At 39.0% G+C, this 22,680-nt stretch overlaps 2 protein-coding genes across 3 annotated transcripts in view; one reads left to right on the forward strand and one right to left on the reverse strand.

Moving 5' to 3' along the window:
* Nucleotides 1-1,967: 1,967 nt before the first annotated feature.
* Pka-R1 (protein kinase, cAMP-dependent, regulatory subunit type 1) overlaps nucleotides 1,968-22,680 on the forward strand; it is a 123,375-nt gene continuing 102,662 nt past the window's right edge. Inside the window, exon 1 of one of the 2 annotated variants that reach the window (XM_019049967.2) lies at nucleotides 1,968-2,451. In XM_019049967.2, the coding sequence (XP_018905512.1) occupies nucleotides 2,287-2,451 (165 nt within the window). In that variant the 5' untranslated portion in view covers nucleotides 1,968-2,286. Of the gene's footprint in view, nucleotides 2,452-13,272; nucleotides 13,654-22,680 lie in introns of those variants that run through there. The other variant, XM_019049975.2, reaches the window with a different exon arrangement.
* On the reverse strand, nucleotides 4,222-8,651 carry LOC109036032 (uncharacterized). Its single transcript, XM_019049942.2, has 3 exons — nucleotides 8,272-8,651; nucleotides 6,899-7,204; nucleotides 4,222-6,613 (listed from the first exon to the last, which is right to left on the reverse strand). Exons 1-3 carry the CDS (start codon nucleotides 8,429-8,431, stop codon nucleotides 5,769-5,771), a joined length of 1,311 nt encoding a protein of 436 aa, XP_018905487.2. The 5' UTR covers nucleotides 8,432-8,651; the 3' UTR covers nucleotides 4,222-5,768.

Consider the following 22,680-nt stretch of genomic DNA (forward strand, 5'->3'; position numbering starts at 1 on the left):
AGTAAAAAATACGCATAGAACGTAAAATAATGGAGGGAGAGGGGGGTTTATGACTCTTTAGTAGGATATTAAACGGGATACATGCCGGTTTTAGTCAGGGAATTTCTTTTCTAATGTCGCACAGTGGATCGAGTCCACGGGAGGGATCGGAAATTTGGAAACTTTAAAAGCTTATAACTCCGCTTACACAAAACTTTGAGGTTCTGAAAAAGGCTCCATTGGTTTTCTCATGAAATTTTCCTGCAGGTACAATCCTTCAGATTTAAAATGTGACGAAATAGACATCAAAATTCGCAGTGTTGGTCAAAAATTTCATGTCCGACTCTTCTGATTGACTCGATTCACTGTGCGTCGCCGCGTACGTTCTCGGCATGAATTCGATATTTACTCATTGTCAGACGGAGACTAGCTGGACTCAAAAGTTTGATTTTCAAAAAACGTTTACTCAATTCTCCAGAAAAACCCCGAAGGCAGCAACTTTTCAAAACGATCCCTCGAAAGATTGGTGATTCTGGAGTGGTTTCGCAGCTGTGTGCAGCCAACCTGAAGGTCCAGTTACACGATCAAATTTAGCCATCAAATTGGGCCTCTCATCGGTCGCATCCTCACCTCAGGTCTTTTTCCACCAATCAGAGCTTCAGTTTGATGGCTCAATTTGGTCGTGTAGGTAACTGAACCTTTACGTCCCTCATTCACTCGAAAGAGCAACGGAGCGGCAGCGCACTGTCTACTGTGGAACGAAACATGCAACTTTTGGCGTGCGCCTTCAATTTCCTTACGCGCAACACAGGTAGCATCTAAATAGATACAGTCGCATGACCAGGCGTTATAACATTGATATCGCGTCTACATTAACAGAGAAAAAAATCTTTCGAAATGAATTAAAACATATCAACTGTACTCCGATATTTTGTAGTAGATGGAGCAAAACCATGGTCTAAACGACCAATAAAATGTTAAATCGATGTTGAAACTACCAAACCGCGTATATCTCGGTTTGCAACGTTGTAGACCTCCTGTCATTCTTCATTTTTCAAATGGAAAACTAGGTACTCAACGTCAATTCTGGAATACCTATTTCGGGATTTTTCTTCTCTTCGCGATGAAAATTCTGTGGAAGTTCCATGGAATGATATTGATTTGTTCTGCTTCAAAAAATAGAAAGGAAGCGGAGATCTTAAACAACGCAAACGAGATACGTGGTCTGGTAGTTTCACCGTCCACTTACCGGCCGAGTACCTAGTTAAATTTTCTACTGATCTCAACTTACACGGGTTTATTTTCTATTGATATTAGATGGAGAAGTCAACTGACATTTGAATCGTATTTAGCAAAAAGGAACCAGCGCGATTACAGTGTTGTAAAAATGTTGCTTCTTCATATTTATCTAGAATATCTCCCAGGATAGCAAATAGTTTTTGCTTCCAACAAAAGATTGTGGATTGTAAGGAAAAATAATTGTGTAAATTTTAATACTGAACAAATATTGAGTATTTTTAAAAGAAAAGAAGATGCTGCACGACTTTGAAAACACTGTAATCGTGCTAGTTCCTTTTTGCTGAATGCAATCCATTTCAAGTTTAGATATTGTTGAATTGGTGATTTTTATCAGTTAACGGAGGACAATTGCGCCGGTTATCTCTTGAAAGGCAACTACTGCTACGTTGAAGTGTTTTTGCCTAATCGACCAAAGGAAGGCGAACTACGCCGCATCAGGATGATTAAAGTTTCGTATTTATTGAACTTGTGAGTAACGTTACCTCCCAATAGATTTGATCAATTTTTCTTTTATGGAGGAAATTCAAAAACACTAGTTTGTTTATAACTAGCCCTTGAAGATTTTATAAGATAAAAATGTTCACTTCCGCATCCCACACAGGATCATCCGTGATTTCCGTGAATCATCACGCCCGGTTTTGCCTCGATTTCGTCATAAATATGGCGGCCATGCTCCCTCCTTGTTATTCATCTTTGGCCTCATTTTGTTGTTCTAATCACTGATAACAAATTAATCACTTAAGTTCTACGTTATTAAATCACTAATTTTTCTCTTACCGTAATAATTTTCGCGAGTTTGAATGATTTTAATAATTGTGTCGTGTTTTGTAAACTTCCGTGGAATGTAGGACAGGTTCATTCAACCTTTTTCTAATTGTATTCAGATTAGTGTGTGGAGTCCTCAGTATCTTTTGCATCTAAGTTTCTTACAATTATTGTTATCATTGGAATCGAGGAATTTCAATGTTAGTGGACTATTTAGCCAGTGATTATTAGAGTTCATTTGCCATGGCTGAAAACCTGGATGAAGATCAAAGTCTTTTGGAATGTGAGGCCTATCTTGAGGAGCACAGTATTCACCAACTCCTGAAGGATTGTATCATTCAACTTTGCACCAACAAACCGGAGAATCCAATAATATTCTTGCGAGAATATTTTCAGAAACTAGAGCGGGTGAGTCACTTCAACTTTTGGTATCATCATTTTACGATCCGTTACTGTGCTCGGTGAACTTTTTTAGTGCTGATAAAATATATTGAGACTCCGCTCAGGGTACCTCCTAGCCTCTCTGTAGCAGCTGCAGAGAGGCTCATTGTCAGAGGTCCTTGTACTGTGCAAAGACTCTCACCAGCATGTCGCTAACCGGCAACGATCGCTCTCAAAGACAGTGACACTGCGAGTTACTTGGTAGTCACTGGCAGTTCAAGCGTCACTTTGTCAGGCTAGGTATCAGAAGTTTTTTAGCTGTTTTATGGCGTAGCTCCTCGTACAAAAGATCCTGGATGGAAAACTAAGAAATTCATTGCCAGCTTTATTTTGTTATAATAATAAAAGATATTCCTTACGACCCTCTGAGCACTGTGAGCTGTACAAATCAAATTTAGTATCCGTCAATTTTGAGGAAAGCCTTGAGAAAAGTGAACTTTTCAGCATTACGACAGGCATTTATCCAGTAGGAAGGTTGATGATGGAAGAGATGCCCTCTTTCCTTGCTGCAAGTTAGCCAGCAACCCAAGTATTGAGAACTATATTGGCATGCAAGACAAGCGATAGCCCCATCACAACTATGCAATGAATTGCATTTTGAAATCTAATTGGGCTGCCTTAAACTTTCAATAATCGACCTGCAGTATCATAAGACACATGCTTAGCATTTGTCAGCTCAACCACCTAGGATCAAAATATGTCATAAAGGTATCCCATCTTTCAGTGAGGTTAAGTCTTGTTAAAGAAACGCAGGAAAATTCACTTTATATCCCGGCTTTTCTTGAATTTAACACATCAAAAGTTTGATTTCAAAAGCTCATCTTGCCTAGATTGTGAAGAACATCTAGCAAAATTTAGCTCACCCCAAATACCTTGGTTTTCCATCCAGGATCCTTTGAAGAGAGTCCTGATTTGCAAGTTATGAACCAGTCAAGAAAATGTGGAAGGTCCATATCTTGTAAACTGCCGCACATAATTTTCAATTAGTAAATTTTTGACAGTTATTAATGACGTGTTAGGATCATTGGATACAGTGATTAGCGCCCCAGTCTGCAGAAATGATGTATTCGTTTTGTTTAATCAGATTTTAGATAATTGTCTTCAAAATATTTGATCTAAGTCTGAAATAAAGTGTCTAAAAAGTCAAGACAATTGCGCAGTGGGAGAGGTTCATATTTACCTAATTGGATATCAATAATTCGTCAGTGAAACTTTTTCTGCTGTACCTACTTTTGCTTCTCAGTACTTTAGAAAAATTTTACTTTGAAATCGGATGCAATACTTTTGAGTCATACATCAATAGTTGAAGTCAGAAATTAAGTATGTTTCTTCATTGCGATGGTGCAAACTTTCTGCTCCTATTAAATTTTTTCAAGTGAAACTAACCAACTTCGTGCCTAGCTTAAATTTTCACAGAATATTCTGCTAACAGAGAAGAAAAATCATGAAAGTTGTAAAAAACTATGTTGACTAGTTTTCCAAAGAAGAAATAAAGAGTGATTGGACATCTGCAACGTTGCAAACAGAGAAACGTAGTTTCTCACTTTGACCCTTGATATATACTGTGCATGGATCAAATTTTTTAAAAAAATCGATAAAGATCATTATTACCTACCCAAATCAAAATGGAAGCAATATACATAATTACATACCCTGATATGTCCATAACTGATTTCATTTACGCATTAACGGGCTGAACTAATGACTGGAGGGAGTTACCAATAATTAAACTAAAAATAATGCTTAAAGGCTTTAATGGTGCTTTAAAAGTTACAAAAATAAATAGTTTACATCTTAACATCACTGTATTGAAAGGAACAGAAATATCAGATTGGTGGGTTACAGAATTATATTCAGGTTCAAGTGTTAACGAAGGAGTCAAGTTCAAGAGAATAAGCGAATGAAATAGAATGACACCTTAAGTAAACTGAGTCAAGTAAGGTTGAACTCCTAAGGCATATCGTGGTTTATTGAGAATTAAAAAAAAAAAAAAAAAAAGTCGCCAAAAGTAGGAGGGTAGTGTTAACATTTGAGATTTGTTTTCTTAGATTTTTGAGGTCTCATAATCCCTTCTTAGAACGTATTTATCTATGAGGCTCCACAGAAGTTTTTTCCTACTTTCAGATATTGATAGTTTCTAAGGTACACTTGTCTAGGAATGTTAAGACTGAGATCATTCCATACTATGTCAGGTACGATTACAGATAATGTTACAATAAAATTGTTTGAAACAGTTCTGTAAGTGATAACTATTTATAAACTTTGGGATTTCAACATTCATGTATATCAGGAGTCAGAAATTGAAGAGACATACCTATTGTTCCAATTCAGAATTATTTCTGATAAATCACCCTGTTTAAACGACAGAAAAATGTAATTTAGAATTTTTTAGGAAATTTGTAACATTCAAACAAGGAAAAAGTGATGGAACATGTATCACACATAGTAAATTATTTTCGGTAAACTATAATAATAAATGCACGAACTCAATAAATCTACCATAAACTTTTGTCAGAAACTATGAGTGGGAAAAGGTTTTCAAATTCGGACTTACATTATTTTAATAAGAGAAATAACCAACTTAACACAGAATACGTACACTTGTATGTTGTAATTATTTTTACTGTCTCCTTTATTAGTTATTATTATGTTTATAAATTAATGAACACAATTAAAAAAGTCAATTATCTTCCTATTGAACTCTGATTTGAGTAAAGAAATTACATACAAAAATAAGCTTTGTCGTTTGAGCAATGTCTTATACGGTAAAATTCAAATGGAATCAAAATGAGAAACTACAAATATCTACCTTGACAATTACTTACTAAGACCTGCTATCACCATTAACAGTTACAAGTAATACGCCATCAGGAACTTTAAAGAAATATTTAAAGCCCTTTTATTTTCTTCTCGAATTAAAAAGAAAAATCTCCCCTTGGTTGTCGGAAATCAGGTTCAAAAATATTCTTGGTCAAGGTTTTAATCAGAGTGCTTACTTTTGGATTTTATGAGAATCCATCATCAAGAAATTTAGGAGGAATGATGAGCAAGAAATGCGTGTTTGAAAATTGAGAGATTTACAACTACACTACTAACTAGATAAAAATTGAGAGATTATAAAAAAAAAAGTCTTTTAGGATTTTGCAAAAATCAAAGTTGAGATGAGCTTCTGAAAAGCCTCAGTACTGAAATAATTTTTAAACCGTCAACAATTTAAAGGATGGAAGTTGGATCTAATTATTTATAGTGGAACACAGTCCCAGCTATGGTAACAATTCTTCAACCTAGTCTAAAATATCATGTTCCAATTGTGAATCATCACATTTGTATCTCTTGTTAAAATTCTCCGGCTTCCACAATTGGTTACGGAAAAAGTTATTTACCAAAGTGAGATCATTATCAATTGCCATCAGCAGCTTGTTAGGTAGTGAAGGTATTCGATTTGACTGATTGGATTTGTCCATAAAATGGAGCAAAGGTCGGCAACCTGCGGCCAGTTCTCTGGCAACACTGATTGAGTTTTCCATTTCCTCTTGCTCCGCCTTACGCTTCTCCGCTATGAAGCGCAGTTCATCAATTATCCTCTCTCGCTGGAGCCTAACCCGTTTCTCTGTGATAGCGAAAATGTTCATAAATGCTTTTTGACATATATCTACGGTGTCTTTGTGCTCCTCTGGTTTTGGAGTTGTATTTACTGCATGATCACTGTTGTTTGTCAAGTTCAATGTAGATGGGTTGTCTGATTTTTTGTCTATTTCAGAAGATGGAATGGAGGTTTCCAACTTCACCTCAGTACTTTTATTCTCATCAACAGCATCAAATTTTTGCTCAGTTAGTGGTTTTCCTTCAGCAGTAATAACTCCTTGAATTTTTCCTGCCTCGATTTTATCACCAATATCTTCTTTATATGATTCTTTACCCTCTGTTAGATTTTTATTGTGATGTTGTTCATTCTCCTTGGAGTCACTTGTTTCATTGGTGTTGTCCATTGATTCATTGCCAGGATTTAACAAGCTGGGATCTTCCGTTGTGATTTTTGCTCTATCATTAGAATCTCTCCTATCCACCGCCTCATCGACCTTCGAATCATCTTTGTCATTATCACTATCTTTATGTGGCAAGCAGGTTTCTAAGTGAAACAATACAGAAAAAAAGAAATAAATTAACATTACTTAATTTTTTAACAAAGATCATCAGATACTTTGACTACATCTAATTTTTGAAGTTGAAAAACTCATTTAAGTAAAACCAAGTCTGGGATTATAATCAAGATGACTGGATCAAAATCTGATGAAAAATTCTGGGAGAAAGAAAAAAATCAAAGTAGGTAGATACATCAATGGGAAATGATAGTTCTTAGTTATTTTCCAGATTTTTCATGTTGATAATGAAGCTTAAAATCAATTTATTTTACCTGTTTCTCCTATCGAAATGTCATTCTGTGATTCATTAATATTAGTGACTGATGTCGGAGTTTTGTCTCTCAGAGTTAGTTTTAAGGGCACTCTGTATTTACATGTAATTCTCCTCTGTAATCGACCGCTCTCCTTTCTTTCCTCATTGAACAGTCGTTCGTTAACTGAGCGTATTTCTATCAGCTTGCGTAGATAGTTATTTTGCGAGTTAGCATCTCCTAAAGCATAGAAATCAGCAAACAGCCGTTCTCGAATCTCCTTCGTTACCTTTGTGCTACATTGTTGCGGACAGTTGCAGATTACATCTGAAATAAAATGCGTTTTTTAATGATTAGTACGTGCTGTGGTTGAAGGGCATGCTAAGTAGATCAAAATTTGCAGTTTGAAGGAGAAAAATTTGATATGCAGTCAGTCCATTCATAATTTCTGGATTTCAATACTTAAACTTCAAAAATCTTTCGTATCTCATCATAAGTCTTAACTCACTTTCCCCTTAAATGCAGCTTGTTTTTTTTCTGCTCAATTTGGTCCAATCCATTCAAAAATGGTTGGACCTTTGATCTCAATAGCTGCTTTTCGAATCCTTTGAGATGAGAGGAAGCCTCCAACATCTTTGTAAGGAACCTAACAAAGACAGGAAAGTATGAAAGGAAGTGTCTGTTTTGCAGTTGTTTTTTTTTCTGCCTCCACCTCAAGTTTTGAGCGAACAATGAAATATCACACAAATTTTTTGCAATTATAATAATCATAAATCTTTCACTAAGATAAGATCAGTCAGGGAACCTGCAGCACCGCAAGCAGAGACACACAGTTTCAGAATCCATGCGCACCTCGTAAAAAGTTCATGGGTGTGTATATAAGTGATACCATGTTAAAGGCCTTCTTTTGACCCAACAATAGAATGATGATATTCTAGCTATTCTGTGCTGCAGATTTAACCGTCCATCCACTTTTGTACTTTTCTTGGATGCATCCAGTAATTTCCATTGTTATTTGAAAGATAACCTTCATAACCGTAGACAGAGAGGCAGGAATTGCACCATGAAAAGATAACAGTTTTACATGGTTCTTTGGACAAAATTAAGTATGGACAGAAGATGCGACGCGATTCTGGAATTCATTGCTCTGAAGAAGCAAGGCCACTGAAAAATTTCTCAGAAGACTAGACAAGTCAACCAATAAATTGAATTCTATTTTTCTGAGTTTGCGAATGGCTAATGATGGAGATGTAATTGCTTCAAAATGTGTTCCTCTATTTTAGACGTTGGGCAAGTGAGTACGCAGAAAAATTATATTCATTTTAGCACTAATAGAAATATGTACAAAATGAATGAGATAGTGCGGTCTGTGATTCCTCATTCAAATGATTTACCTGGTTGCTTTTTAGCAGCTACTGTTCGCCCTGATCGTGAAATGTACTCTAACCCAGCATGTCGCAATTGTTTATTTTTTATCCTTTCTTCTTTTGACCAAGAGCTTGTTTGGACTGTCGGTGGATCCGAAGTTTCTGTGCTTTCATCCGCTGCCGCCATTATCCATCACTGTCATTCACGCATTCAGTTACCACCTGGTTATTGTGACAGCTCCTGGATTTCTGAAACGTGCTTCGCGTAGAAACTAATGCGATTATAATTCGGTTCAGTTGCATAGGCTCAAGATCTACGGTATCGATCAACTGGGACCGCGTAAACTGTCGCTTGTTGTAGATCGTCTTCGATCTTATCATCACCGATTATTATCATTTATCAACTGTCGTGATAAAGACTTAGACAAGGAGGAAGGAACTATGAGAAACGCAAAACGACCTAACAAAAACAACAAATGCTCAAGGACCAATCAGAGACTCGCAAGAGGTAGTTCCAGATAAGCCGCTTGGAGCGCCTCGTTCGTCTAGCGGGCTTTTTGAATTTTGAACCATCGTTGCGTCAAATAAATTAATTCAGTGATCTTATGATTTGCATGGGCGTAAATAGGAGGGGGGCCTGCTATCCTCATGAATAAGAAATTTACGCGGCCCCTCCCCATAGATGTGAGAGATTTTGCTATGTGAGTGCGTGACACCTTTTATCTTTGAAATTGTAATCGGATCAACTTTTCGGTGGGAACAGCTCAAAATCGCTCCTGAGACGACTCGAGTTTACAAAACTCGCCGAGGGAGGCCCCTTTGACCCCTTTTTAAAGCAAAACACTCCCCCCCCCCCCCCAAACTCTCATCAGAAACTGAAGGAGTAGAACCCCCATGATAGGTGCCCTTCTGCCCCTCTATATTTTGTTTAATATAAGGTAATTAATCAGTCTAGTTTAACCCTCTTAAATGTTTAATGGTTTAATTGCATTAACATTGCGTCGGTAACAGTTAAAAAAATACGGGTTATCTCGGATAGTGACGTCGAAGATCTCCTCATATTTGAACTTCACTTCGCAGTTAGGAACTACAATCTCTTGCACAGTTTAGAAACAACATGTGGCTCATTAAGATCTGTTTTTACGGGCCATTGAATATTTTTTAGGGGCCAAATTGACTTTTTGCCTAAATATCACGGCGCACTCAATGAAAACTTAGACGCAAGATGTTTTAGTTACAGAACAGGTAGCTGTAACTTGGGAGAAATTTCGAAAAATCACCAAACAGGAAAATTGGGATTTTTTTTCCGGCGGGAGGGGGGGGGGGGGCGGGCAATTTTTAGGGGCCATGTTGGCGTAGAGCCTTCAATTTTAGGCGCCATGACCGATTTCTGAGGCGCATTTGGCGCGTTGGCCCCTGTGAGTTTCGAACACTGTCATCGAATTAACAATCGATCGGTCGTTTACGAACCGCGTGGGCAGTAGGAAAATTGCGTAAGCTACGAACTTGAATAATGGACGGTGTAAAATTTATGCCTTTTCGATCAAAATGCGCTCTAATTTTGCATACTTCTTCCGAAGTTGGGAACGCGCACTGCCCTACACATTTCCAAATAGCATACGCCTCACGACGCACAATGGGTCAAGTCAGTGGGAGAGATCGGATAAAATTTGGAAATTTTAAAAGCTTATAACTCCATTTAAGCAAAACTTTGAGATTTTAAAAGTGGTTCCATTGGTTTCCCCGTGAAATTTTTTTCCAGAAGCAGCCCATAAAGTTTAAAATGTGATGAAATACGCATCCAAAGGTGCAGTTTTAGTTTAAAATGTCATATTTGACCTCCTGATTGACTCGATCCACTGTGCGACGGAACTTACGAAGCGCGATTCGCAAGGCAAGAGCCGAGATCGAGAGTAGAGATCTGGGAGACGACGCGATGCTTGAAGTATACCTACAGTTTTGTAGGCGCTTTCAGCGATCGTTTGTCGCGCAAAGTTTGAAGTTTCGGAAATTTTCTTCGGAAGATGAGGGCCCTTTTCACTGATCCGGTCACAAAAATGGGGAAAGAGCGTGGTTTTTCACCCGTTCATTTAGAGAATTTAACGCAGAGTAGAAAAGTTGGATGGGGCGAAACGCGTGATAATCGAAGCGGGATTTTTCGCTCTTGTTTCGACTTATAGGTATGTAAAATTACGTATCCACAAAATGAAGGAGAACCTAAAATCTTTTCGGCTGACTCAGAGACTTTGATGCAGCGTAGAAAAGTTGGATGAGGCGATAAACGTGATCCGACGATTTTGACTTCCAAGAAGATAAAATCCCATATCTACAAAATGAAGGAGAGCATGGTGTTTTTACATCATCCTAACTATCCGGTTCGTTGAACCCAACTTTCAGTTCGTGTAACCGAACGTTCAGTTTGTAAGGAAATGACGAAAGAAGTTCGGTCACATGCGAACCAAACGTTCAGTCACTTGAATCAAAAAATCGGTTTTATTCTGAAACCGCTGTGAACGCTCTTGATCGTTGCGAAAACTTATGACGTAGATGTTGATATTTTGTAAAGATTAGTACGAAGGCACTGATTTTTAACTATACTACTAAAAAAAAAAGAGAGAAGAAGAAGAAGATAGTGGGGAAATAATACGGTTGTTGTCGTAGGCGGAATCGAGCCTCGTTTTTTAACTTTTCTCCCGAATCTGAGCAGCACCTCATTGGCAGTGTAGTTCACGTCTCGCGCCATCGCGCCTTCAATTTTGCAGACGCAACACGGAATCCATCAAGTACGAATAGTTGTATCTCTGCGCCGTCGTCAACGGCCGTCCTGTACGTCGCTCTATTTCCATGTTTTGTTAGTTCCGTTCACTGGGAAAAGAAATACATTGGATCTAGAGTCCAGACTCTTGAAAACATTGGCAAGAAAAAGGACTCTTGATTCAATCAGATTTAAGCTTAAATCAAAAGGAAATTCCCCTCAAATTAAGAGGCTTGGTTCTTGATTTACGCTTAAATCTGATTGAATCAAGAGTATTTTTTCTTGTCAATGTTTTTAAGAGTCTGGACTCTAGATCTAATTTGTTTTTTTGTTTTTTTTTTTTTTCCAGTGTTTCTCTTATTTGTAGTGGTGCTTCAACAACCACTTGAACGATACAGACGGAGATAGGAGAGACGTTGTCGGGCCTGGTTTTTAACTTTTCTCACGGAAATGAGCGACACCTCATGGGCAGCATAGAGCGGAACATTGCAAGTTCACTCCTCGCGCCATCGCGCCTTCAATTTTGCAGACGCAACACGGACATCCATCAAGTACGAATAGTTGTATCTCTGCGCCTTCGTCAACACGCGTCCTTTCCCTTGCTCTATACCCTTGTTGTGTTTGTGTTCGTTCGTCTTATTTGTAGTGGTGCTTAAGGGCTCCGTGAGCAACGCAGCACAAGATAAGAGAGATGTAGTCGGGCCTCGTTTTTTAACTTCTCTCCCGAATTTGAGCAACACCTCATTGGTTGAAGAGGGCGGAGCATTGCGAATTCACGCGTCGCGTCTCTAATTTTGCAGCTGCAACACAGACATCCATCAAGCACGAATCTTATATCTCTGCGCTATCATCAATACACGTTGAGGTGTTTCCGATTTTCGACGTTTGAGAAAATCCAAGGAGAAGTATGCCAAAAATATGCTCGTGTCCAGAGATGGAAAGTGAAGTTTCATAAGGCTCGAATAAATTTCACTAAAGTTGAAATTTATTAATATTTTTTAGAATTATTGATTAACCCTTTGGAGGTCTGAAAGCGTTTCAGATGGTCTTTCTGTTGATGCTTCGGTATTATGCTACTCTGCTGAACACACAAAGAGGGGGCAAAAAGGGGAATTTAGAGAGAAGAACCCCAACCTAACCTCTAAACTAAACGAAGGGTAGGCAACGCGCGAATGTTTTAGGCTTGGGGTAAAAAATTTCAAAATTTAGAATCACTGTTTCTAGGCGTTTCTTAGCCTCCTGAATGTATCCCCAAAAGTTTCAATAAATTTCATGAAATTTCGTGAAATTTCACTCGAATGAATTTCATGAAATTTTCCGTCTCTGCTCGTGTCCAAATCAATAATCATTCGCAAAAAGAAAAAGAAAAAAAGGTAAACATTTGTTAATGGGCCTTTGAAGCGCCCTTAAAAGTGCACCTTTGATTCTAGGTGAAATTGCCCGATGTTTCCCAGGTTTCCCGATGACTTCTTTCCGGAAAACAGAGCAAGGGAACGGACGCGCGTTGATGACGGCGCAGAGATACAACTATTCGTACTTGATGGATGTCCGTATTGCGTCTCCGAAATTGAAGGCGCGCTGGCGCGAGGAGTGAACTCTCAATGCTCCGGCCACTTTCCCGATGCAAGGGTGCGGATTGTTCTTGATGACGCGCTCATGATCGCGTGGCCCTTCGCACGCAAATTGAGGAAGGCTGTCAAAAGTGGGGGAGGCTTTTACTTTTGCAGCACTAGAAAAAAAACAAAAACAAAAAAACACATTGGATCTAGAGTCCCGACTCTTAAAAACATCGACAAGAAAAAATACTCTTGATTCAATCAGATTTAAGCTTAAATCAAGAACCAAGCCTCTTAATTTGAGCGGATTTTCTTTTGATTTAGGCTTAAGTAAATCTGATTGAATCAAGAATTTTTTTTCTTGTCAATGTTTTCAAGAGTCTGGACTCTAGATCCAATGTGGTTTTTTTTTCAGTGCAGTGCAGAACTTTCTGCACCCCCGCCCGATGACATGAGGGAACTTTCCCGTTGTATCCCGGGAACTTTCCCACCACTTGAGTTTCCCGAAAACTTTAATCCCTACCTTGAGCTGGCTCGACCACAGGGCAAAGGCCTTTGCGTCAAAGCACCGACAAAATCCGGTCGGTACAATCGTAGTCAGGAGTGAAACTTGGCATTGGCGCGCTGAGTCGCGAGTAGTAGTTGCGCTTGCGTTCATTCGCCTTGCTTCGCGTGCGTTTGTTTTGTTGACAAGCTGAAAGCTCGTCCGTTGGCGGAGCAGAGCCCAGTCGCCCGCGTGGTCTCGTCACGTTCGCACGTCCTCCCGACCCTTCGTGAATTATCCCACCGACGTCAACGTCAACTCAACGTCACCCTAGGTCCACCCCCGATCCCTCAACAAAGTTTCTTGGTTCGGTTTTTTTCCTTCAAAATCCTCCGTGTCTGAGTTGTTTCCTGCGTTTGTATCACGTGAATCTCTTTTTTGAACCATGACACGAGGTCCATCGTGTCTTTTCAAATCTGTGTGTTAATTCTCGTCAGATTGGTGGTTTTTCATAGTATTCCCTCATCTTTGATCTTTATCGTTGTGTCGTGGTGCCTTGATTTGCGTGTGGTATTTGTCAACCCGCTGGTATAAATATGTCCGACTCGGAGAAGGTATGCTATTTTAATTCTCAATATTTTGCTTGTACTTTCTCCCCTTTTAAAGCCTGTCAAAAGAGAGATGAATCGAGGGGGGCATTTGCAGGTTCAAATTTTAATCCACCACTAACTGAAATTGTTTGTCATGAGTGAACTTTCTTTCTTTTCTTACTCCTGGGGAATTTGTCTTTGCGATTGACTTTATTCATTTGTTTCAATTTTCAATCTTGCTCAGTGAAAGAGATGACCAATTTTTCTGCAGAAATTTCCGCGCGGGTGGATGTTTTACCCACCTTGTTCCTCGCGAATCATAACCACGCCGCGAACTGTATTCCAGAGTGTCTACAAGTCCGGAAGTGGTACTGATTTTCTAAGGGCGGTCAGGAAGTACTGTAAAAAAGCGAAAATTCCGCAAGAAGGTCCGGAATGTATTTTATACTTTTGTTATTTTGTCGTAATTTAAGCGAGAATTACAAATTTTTGAAATTTTTCGAATATCGTCAAATGGAGGTATTGAAAAAGTACTGAATTTCTCCGTTGAGGAGATACTGAATTTCGTGGGAATTTATTGAAAAAGTACTGTATAAATACTGAATTTAGGCCAGCCTGTTTTAGTAGACTCCCTGTATTCTAACTTTTGCGCAGTTACTAGTTTTTAAAAAGAAGGAAGAATATGAACGGAATATTGGCATTCTTCAAGTGTATAGAGAGAAAGTTGGAAATATAGCCAACGTGCGTTACATTTCAGCGAGCTGAAAATCTCATTACAGTGCTCGAATTGTGGAGTGATGAATTGTGCTCGAATGAGCTTTTTCCCTCTATAATGAGATTTTCAGTTTTGTGAAATGTAACGCACGTTGGCAACATTTCCAACTTTCCGTCTATACGACTTGTGCGTCCACCGCAATGAGTTTGAGACTTTATGTAGGATGGTTTGCAGGATTGGATTAGCTTGGAGATTGAAGATATGAGGCCTTATCTGTAACAAAGGCGGATGTGAAAAATTATCTTTTCGAAACACGCTTAAAAAACTGTTTTGTTCACACAAAAATGTAATATGTTTGGCTCTGGCATAATGTACAGATCTCGAAGATCACATCTCAAGTATTTTCTCAAACTTTTCTCGATGCCAAAACAGTTTCCTGAATGTGTTTCGAAAAATTAATTTTTCACATCCGCCATTGTTACATGTCAGTCCTCATTATACGTTTGTCGAGTGGTCTATGAGAAGCTCCACAGAGAGGAGAGAGAAGACAGAAATGCACGAGTAAAGAAAATAATAGTAATAGAGAAATCAGGCGGCCAGGCGTTTAAAGGCCTATAAAAAATTTGGCAACGTTTGAGGGGGAGAAGGACAACTTGAATGCGACTCGCACTCGATACGACTTTGAATACAACTCGAGAAAGGAACTGTCTTGAATCTTAAAGAGACTCCCAGAGAGGCCCCCAAACTTGGATGCTACAACATGTTTGAGGTCCCCAAGAGCAGAGGATATTCACCGGCAAATTGCATTACTGCCCAGCTCAGGGAAAACGCCGTATGAGCCACCAGACGTTACCAAATTCACTTCGATAAACCACGGATTTTCGGGGAACTTGTATATATTTCCCATTCTGCCGTGCTAAGGAAAAACGCCGTATGAACCTTCAGGCGTTGCCAAATTTCCTTCGTTAAATCACGAATTTTAGGGAAAATTTGTTAAACATTTTCCTCCAATTTTTCAGATAATTTTGTTTGCAATTCCACCTGAAGTTCCTGAAAATTTCAAGGAAAAATATTCAAAGCTTTCCTAAAAAATTAACATTTTATCGAAGGAAATTTGGCAACTCTGGAAGGCTCATAGGCGTTCTTCCTTAGCACGGCAGCATTGACCAATGGGAAATTATGGAGGAGGCCGCTGTCCCCCTCTTTAATGGATCATTTATGGGCGTAAAGTGGTCCGATTTTGGATTTTGAGGGGTCAGTTTCACGTGAAATGTTCCGTACTTTTCAATTTTAACGCAATCGAATCGCAATTCTATCGAGAACCCCGAATTTTGGGATCGGAACCCCCCCCTTTACCCCCCACGGGGGGGGGGGTCGATCCTTTGCCATAAGTTCAAATGGCAAATCAATCGATTTATCGCAAAGCACGCCACGCCACGAACACAACATTTTAGGTTGACTGACCCCCTGACTGAAAATTATGTACGGCCGATGTAGATCAACGATATTTTGTTCAGATTCATACATAAACGGAATCAATGGATGTTAAAACCTAAAAACTTCATTTTCTGATGAGCCCCAAGTTCTACAAGAATGTCTCTACACTGGGGTTCCTCAGATAATGGAAATTTGTGCGGTTTAACATCGACAGATCCAACTATTCATTTGAACCTCGTGTGAAGTCCTCGAGCTTTCGCACTTGGCGGTATTTGTTTTACCCCGCTAAATCAACAGGTGTGCCAAGCTTCGTGAGGATAGCCGTTACACACCACTTAATATACATCGATGAGCGAAAACCATGCACTGAAAAAAAAAATCTCGGTGTATTTACGAAGAAAAGGGTAAAATTACCAAGAATTCAGGGTTCTATTTGATCCCAGTTTTTTCTTGGTAAAATTACCATTAATGGAATTGGTAATTTTACTGGGCCTTGGTAAAAACGTCAATATTTTTTACCGGCTGTGGTAGAATTACCGAGATAAAATGTCAAAGTTACCGGGAATTGATTACCAATAAAAGTAGTATTCTTGCCTGAAAAAAACAGTAAAAATACCGGTTTTTAGGTAAGCTTACCAGTCTGTCTTGGTAAAATTACCAATAATTGGTAAAAAAAGTGAGATGGTAAAGATACCAACGGACTGTGGTAAAAACGCCGAGAATTTTCTTTCAGTGCGAAGTTCGAAACCACGCATCTCCGTCCGCGACGTAGCAGACTCCTTGTCATACTTTCTTTTGTCTTTGGAAAACTAGTCAACGTAATTTTTTGAAACTTCCTTGACTTTTCTCCTGTATCAGCAGAATATTCCGTGTAAATTTCGAGCTATAATCTGCCGTGCTAAGGAAAAACGCCGTATGAACCTTCAGGTGTTGCCAAACTTCCCCTGGCAAATCACTAATTTTCAGGAAATTTTTTGAATATTTGTCTACCGATTTCTCAGATAATTTTGCTTATAATTTGATCCAAAACGTCTAAAAATTTCAAAGAAAAATATTCATAATTTTCCTCAAGAACAAGCTTTTTATCGAGGGAAATTTGGCAACTCTCGAATGCGTTCTTTCTTAGCGCGGCGGTAATGTTGGCTTGTTTCTTTACAAAAAAATAAAATAGGAGTGGAGATTTTGAAATACCGCAGAGGAAATACGTGACTTCGGACTTCGATATAATAACACTAAATAATCGTACCTCGACATTATTTTTTTCTTGACCGATGTCTCAGTTTTATCGATATTTTCGGTCTTCACTTCAACTCCAGCGATGCATGTATCATTTAATGACCACAAAAAAAAATTAATGATATAGTTTGCCCCAGTTTACCTTCTCCTTTAAGTGCCAAATATGGCACAATCACATTCCATTCTCGTCTCGATCGCGTATCGAGGTGGAAAAGTATAGCATTCTCACCTGGACGTATACGTATACATGCCGATGAGAAGCATAATAAGGACTCAAATTCAAAGGAAAAAAGTAAATTTTGTACACACGCAGAACCTTTTGATTTAATTTAGTCATACATAGTTCCTGAGAGCCTAAATACGTCTTCTTGTGACGTATAGTATCTCGATGGCATAGTGCGAAACCGCGTATCTTCATCGCGGTGTTTCAAAACCTCTGCTCCTATTTTATTTTTTCAAAGAGGACTAAGTCAGCTATACTGCAGTCCACAGCAAAAATGCCGGAACTTCATTACCTACAATTTTTGTATTTTTCATCCACGCATACTGCTCTATTACAGGAATATCCAAGTGGTACAAAGCTTCATTATTTAATTTTGAGTTCTTAATGATATGTCAAAATCGACTCGAAGAAATGAAGGCTGAACATTCGCTAGTTTTCTTGTAAAATATTATTTTGTCAGAAAAAATTAAAAAAAAATGTGGAATGGAGATACGGTGTTTTTACTCTGGACGACAGCATATCGACTGTGAAACTACCAAACCACGTATCTCGGTTTGCGACGTCGCAGATTTCCTGTCATACTTTATTTTTTAAATGAAAAACTACTTAACATCCAGTCTTGAAAATTTCTGTGATTTTTCCTCTTTGTGCGGAGAAAATTCCGTGAAAATTTCAAGGAATGATATTGATTTGGTCTACTTCAAAAAAATAAAATGTGAGCGTAGATTTTTAAACACCGCAAACGAGATACGTGGTTTGGTAGTTTCACCGTCGATATAGCTTGTTCATGCAGAATATTCTGCGAACAGAGAAAAAAAATCCAGGAAGTTTTGAAGAAATCGAGTTTACTAGTTTTCCAACGAATTAATGAAGAATGACAGGAAGTCTGCAACGCTGCAAACAGAGATACGTGATATCGCACTGTAGCAATCGATGTATTATGAAAAAAACCAGGTTTGCTGCAAAATTTTGCAGCGTGGCAGTTTTTTGTTGACTCATTATCTTCATTTTATTTGCTTATTCTCAACTACATTTAAATGAAGGGAGTAAATACGTCTTACCCGTCTCAAGGCGTGAGAGTAATGAATTGTTCCTGGGGACTAATGTCTTCTGCGCGAGAGAAATTCGTACCGAATGATCGCAGAGGATTTGGCTGAATGTTTGTCGTACCGTTGTTGCATTTGTCAACGGATAAATCACACTTTTATGCGCGATAATGTTAGGATTTGGTAGCAGTTCCGTCCGTGATAAAATCGTTAGGATCATCTCGATTTTGTCGAAATATAATCGAGGGTAATTTTTCATCATATGTAATGGTAATCCCAGCAATGAGGCGTTGGGTGGAGGAAGGACTTTTCTCGGTCGCGGTATGTTTCCGAATCTCCTCTGCTGATTTATATTTTAGAGATGGAACTATTCGGCGAATTTTCTGAAATTTTTAGTTTTCAGCATTATAAAATTACAAATAAAACACAGTAAAAGTTTAACGAATGGAGCATTTGCACACACAAATTGTATTGCTTCATCTGAGAGTGCCTAATGAGCTGAGTTCACAGTATTTTTCATAATTTTTTCTGACAAGGAAAATTGGAGAACACTGGATTTAAAAGTGAGAGAATGTGTCGCTTTATGACGTCATCTGGAGGCATTTCCCATTTAAACATATGTATTCTAGCAAATTAGGTTGTTTTTTCATATTTTCTCCAATAATTGTCCAACTTAGAAACCAAAGATATCCTCGCACTCAGTTTCCCTATTGGTATAATTTTAAAGATGAAATTCACAAAATTTAAGACACCTGAAATTCTCTCATCCCTGCTTTTGCTTTACTTATAATGGATAAAACGTTAACGGAAATCCTCAGACATTGCAAACCAATTCTGCCGTGCTGAGGAAGAACGCCTTATGAACCTTCTGGCGGTGCCAAATTTTCTTAGATGAAACACGAATTTCCTGGTAAACTTATGAATATTTTCCTTCCAATTTTTCAGATAAGTTTGTTCGCAATTTCACCCGAAGGCCCTAAAAATTTAAAGGAAAATTATTCATAACTTTCTTCAAAAATAAACATTTAATCGAAGGAATTTTGGCAACTCTCGAATTTTCATACGGCGTTTTTCCTCAGCACGGCAGAATTGCCCTGTCTACACCCAGCGCTTCTATCATTCACCGATGAAACCGCAGCTATTTCATCGTGGTTTTAATCGCAAACAATCGCGAATTTCGGATCAATATTATCGCGCTTTAAAAGAAGCTATAATTGCAATAATTTACACCAATCAAATCGAAACTGATGGCGATCACCAATGGGCCTGTTGCAAACTTTTGCTAGAGCAAAAATAAGAGTTGTTTCTTATAGATAATGCCTCAAAAATCACGATGAGCGCATCGGCAAAGTCTGAAATGCACTCATAACTTCACAATCTGCGTTAGAAATTTGCGGTTTTTTGAGCTTCCCGCTTCAAAAACGATACTACGGCACAGGTGAACATTTTATTAGAGGAGTCGTTCCATCGTCGGCAATACTCATCATGGCCGACGACAATCCGCCAAAACACCTGTGATGGGACGAGATAACACCTGAACAGGATTAGACCAGATAACAATCGGCGTGTTTACGTTCATATTTTCCTCATCCGCCTTGATTGACCTTGAACTCTCCTCGAAATACGCGCGGAACTGCGCAAGCGTCGGCCATGATGAATATTGCCGACGATGGAGCGACTCTTCTAACAAAATGTTCACCTGTGCCGTAGTATCGTTTTTGAAGCGGGAAGCTCAAAAAAACGCAAATTTCTTACGCAGATTGTGAAGTTATGAGTGCATTTCAGACTTTGCCGATGCGCTCATCGTGATTTTTGAGGCATTATCTATAGGAAACAACTCTTATTTTTGCTCTAGCAAAAGTTTGCAACAGGCCCATACTTAGGTGGCTCGAAGGGGGTATAGAATAGATGGATGTGAATTTAATTTAATTTCACTCATCTATTTTATTTTATTGTATCGTAATTCCTTAACAATAAGAGAGTTCTTTGGAGCTAGAGTTTCCTCCTTCTCTCTCCGACGCGACTGGACGGAAGGACGTATCAGTAGCGTGGCAAGCTTTGCGATATATCGATCGATCTGTCATCTAAACCTACGGAAAAGGATCGATTAACAGGGTGTTGGCAACGCACATCTTACTAATCGATTCCTTAGCATAGCTTCAAATGGGGAAATGTCGATAATGGATCATTCATGCTTGGCAACTGGGGCATATCTGTATTTCAACTTGAGCCCTGGAAACCGTAGCGTCATACGGAGGAGAGGTCTCACGTTGAGTTGGAGATACGCCGTTTTGTCAGAGGAGCGTAGAGTGAGAGTGAGAGTAATCGTAAAAGTAAACTGGGACGTGCGTCGGGATTCAATTAGGAGCGGGAGAAATCTCCTCGGCATTTGAACCGGAATTTGAACTGGATAATTAACCGCGGCGGCATGGCACCGCGATCGCGACTCGGAAAATATTTGCAGCGAACATAATCTGAGACGCTGCAAATCAATCACCTTCTCGGTCGGTGCAGTGCACTTGTTTATCCGAGTCCCCACTCATTCATTTCACTTTTGCCGGACTTTCCTAGCCAAGCGATAACCGCCAACGCCTCAGCGACAAGCCAGATAGGTGCATCCGTGGAGCTGTGACCGAGGGCGAGGGACTCTCAGAGGTCACGAACCAATCCAACCACGCCGTACCCAAGTCAGTGTAATGTTTATGAGATTTTTCCCTGGAAAGAGTCGGGAAAATGTTCAATTTGCTGTGGACTACCTGAAAAAGCCGTGGTCATTTGTTACCAAAATTGGCTGTGGAAACACAACACTCAAGGTGCTATGACATACATATTGGAGGAAGGTGAATCTGTAAAATACGTTGAGGGGTGAGGTATGGAGGCTGCGCAATATTTTTTTCCATTTCGCCTTCAATTTTCGAGGTAGGCCAGGAGTCATTCTCCGCACTGCAATATTCAGCAAAAACTAACTTGCATTAGCTCGCCCGCTCCGCGCCCGAAAGGATAGAGTGACGCTTTAACAATTATTCTCAATCAAGTGACGTCTACTTCCACCACGTATTTACCTTTTCTTTTCTTCGCACTGAAAATCTACTCTGCCGTGTTAAAGAAAAACGCCGTATGAACATTCGAGAGTTGCCATATTTCGTTCGATAAAATGTTCATTTTTTAAGAAAGTTATGAATATTTTCCCACGAGCTTTTCAGGACTTTTCGGTGGAATTACGAGCAAAATTATCTGAAAAATTGGGGAATAATACTCATAAGTTTACTAGGAAATTCTTGTCCCATCAAAGGCAATTTGGCAACGCCTGAAGGTTCATACGGCGTTTTTCCTCAGCACGGCAGCACAACATTCGAATGTCACTGAACCCCTTAAAAATTATTTAATTTCAAGAATATTTGGACTACATTTTGCAATTTTGGAACTAAAATTTCTGCTTCAGTTCGGAAACAACAAATGTATCATTAGTTTTCTTATGCACATGCGTGCTTTTACGGAAAAGCCAGAATTTAAAGTGCCGGATTGCAAAATTTAATCCATTTATGGGTGTTCCCCCGATGGACTAGATTGAGGTCGAATGAATTTTATTCTCTGAAAAATTCAAATGAAAATGTTCACCAGTTTTCCAAAAAATTCGTATGTAGTCAGACAAGTTTAACTTATGTAAGATGATGCTCATTTTTGTGAAGGGCAGAACTTGCGGTATTTTACTCTTTCATAAGTTTTATCATACGAGTTTGAAAGAAAAAATTCCATGTGGCTCTTAACCACGCCATCGCATTCGGTATTACGGTTAGGTGCAAGCTGAGGGTTTATACTAATGATGCTTCATTTCCCCGTTTACTCAGTGCAGGAAAAACACACAACATGACATCACTTTTTTCCATGTTATCCTCTCGATCATTTGTTTAATTGGTTCCTCTTCTGTGTTAAATATGGGGTCATTCATAAAATACGTGAAGCCGAAAACCGGATCACATCAGCTTCTTTTAAGATAACATTAGCGACTTTTAGGCTCAAGGACCGTTCAATATTACGTAACATATTTTTCACGATTTTTAACCCCCCTCCTCCCCATGTAATGCACCCATAACGTAGCTCTACTCCCCCGTTTTGAATTACGTTACGCTGGCCTGACAACCCCCCCCCCCCTCCAATTTAGAAAAAGCAAGAAAGCGCTGAGAAAACAGCTTGAGAAAAATTCGGGTTTTTTTTTGTGGAGATATTTTGCTAAAATACGATGCGAAGAGATCAACAAAGGTTTGAAATGATTCATTCGGGAATGGCGGGATTTTCAATTTTTTACGCGTTTTTTTTTCAAAGTTTTTTTCCCCGCAGCTTGGATTTGTTACGTAACGCTGGCCCGTACCCCCTCTCCCCCTAAGTGCGTTACG

The sequence above is a fragment of the Bemisia tabaci genome, chromosome 4, assembly GCF_918797505.1.
Source record: "Bemisia tabaci chromosome 4, PGI_BMITA_v3".
NCBI lineage: Eukaryota > Metazoa > Arthropoda > Insecta > Hemiptera > Aleyrodidae > Bemisia > Bemisia tabaci.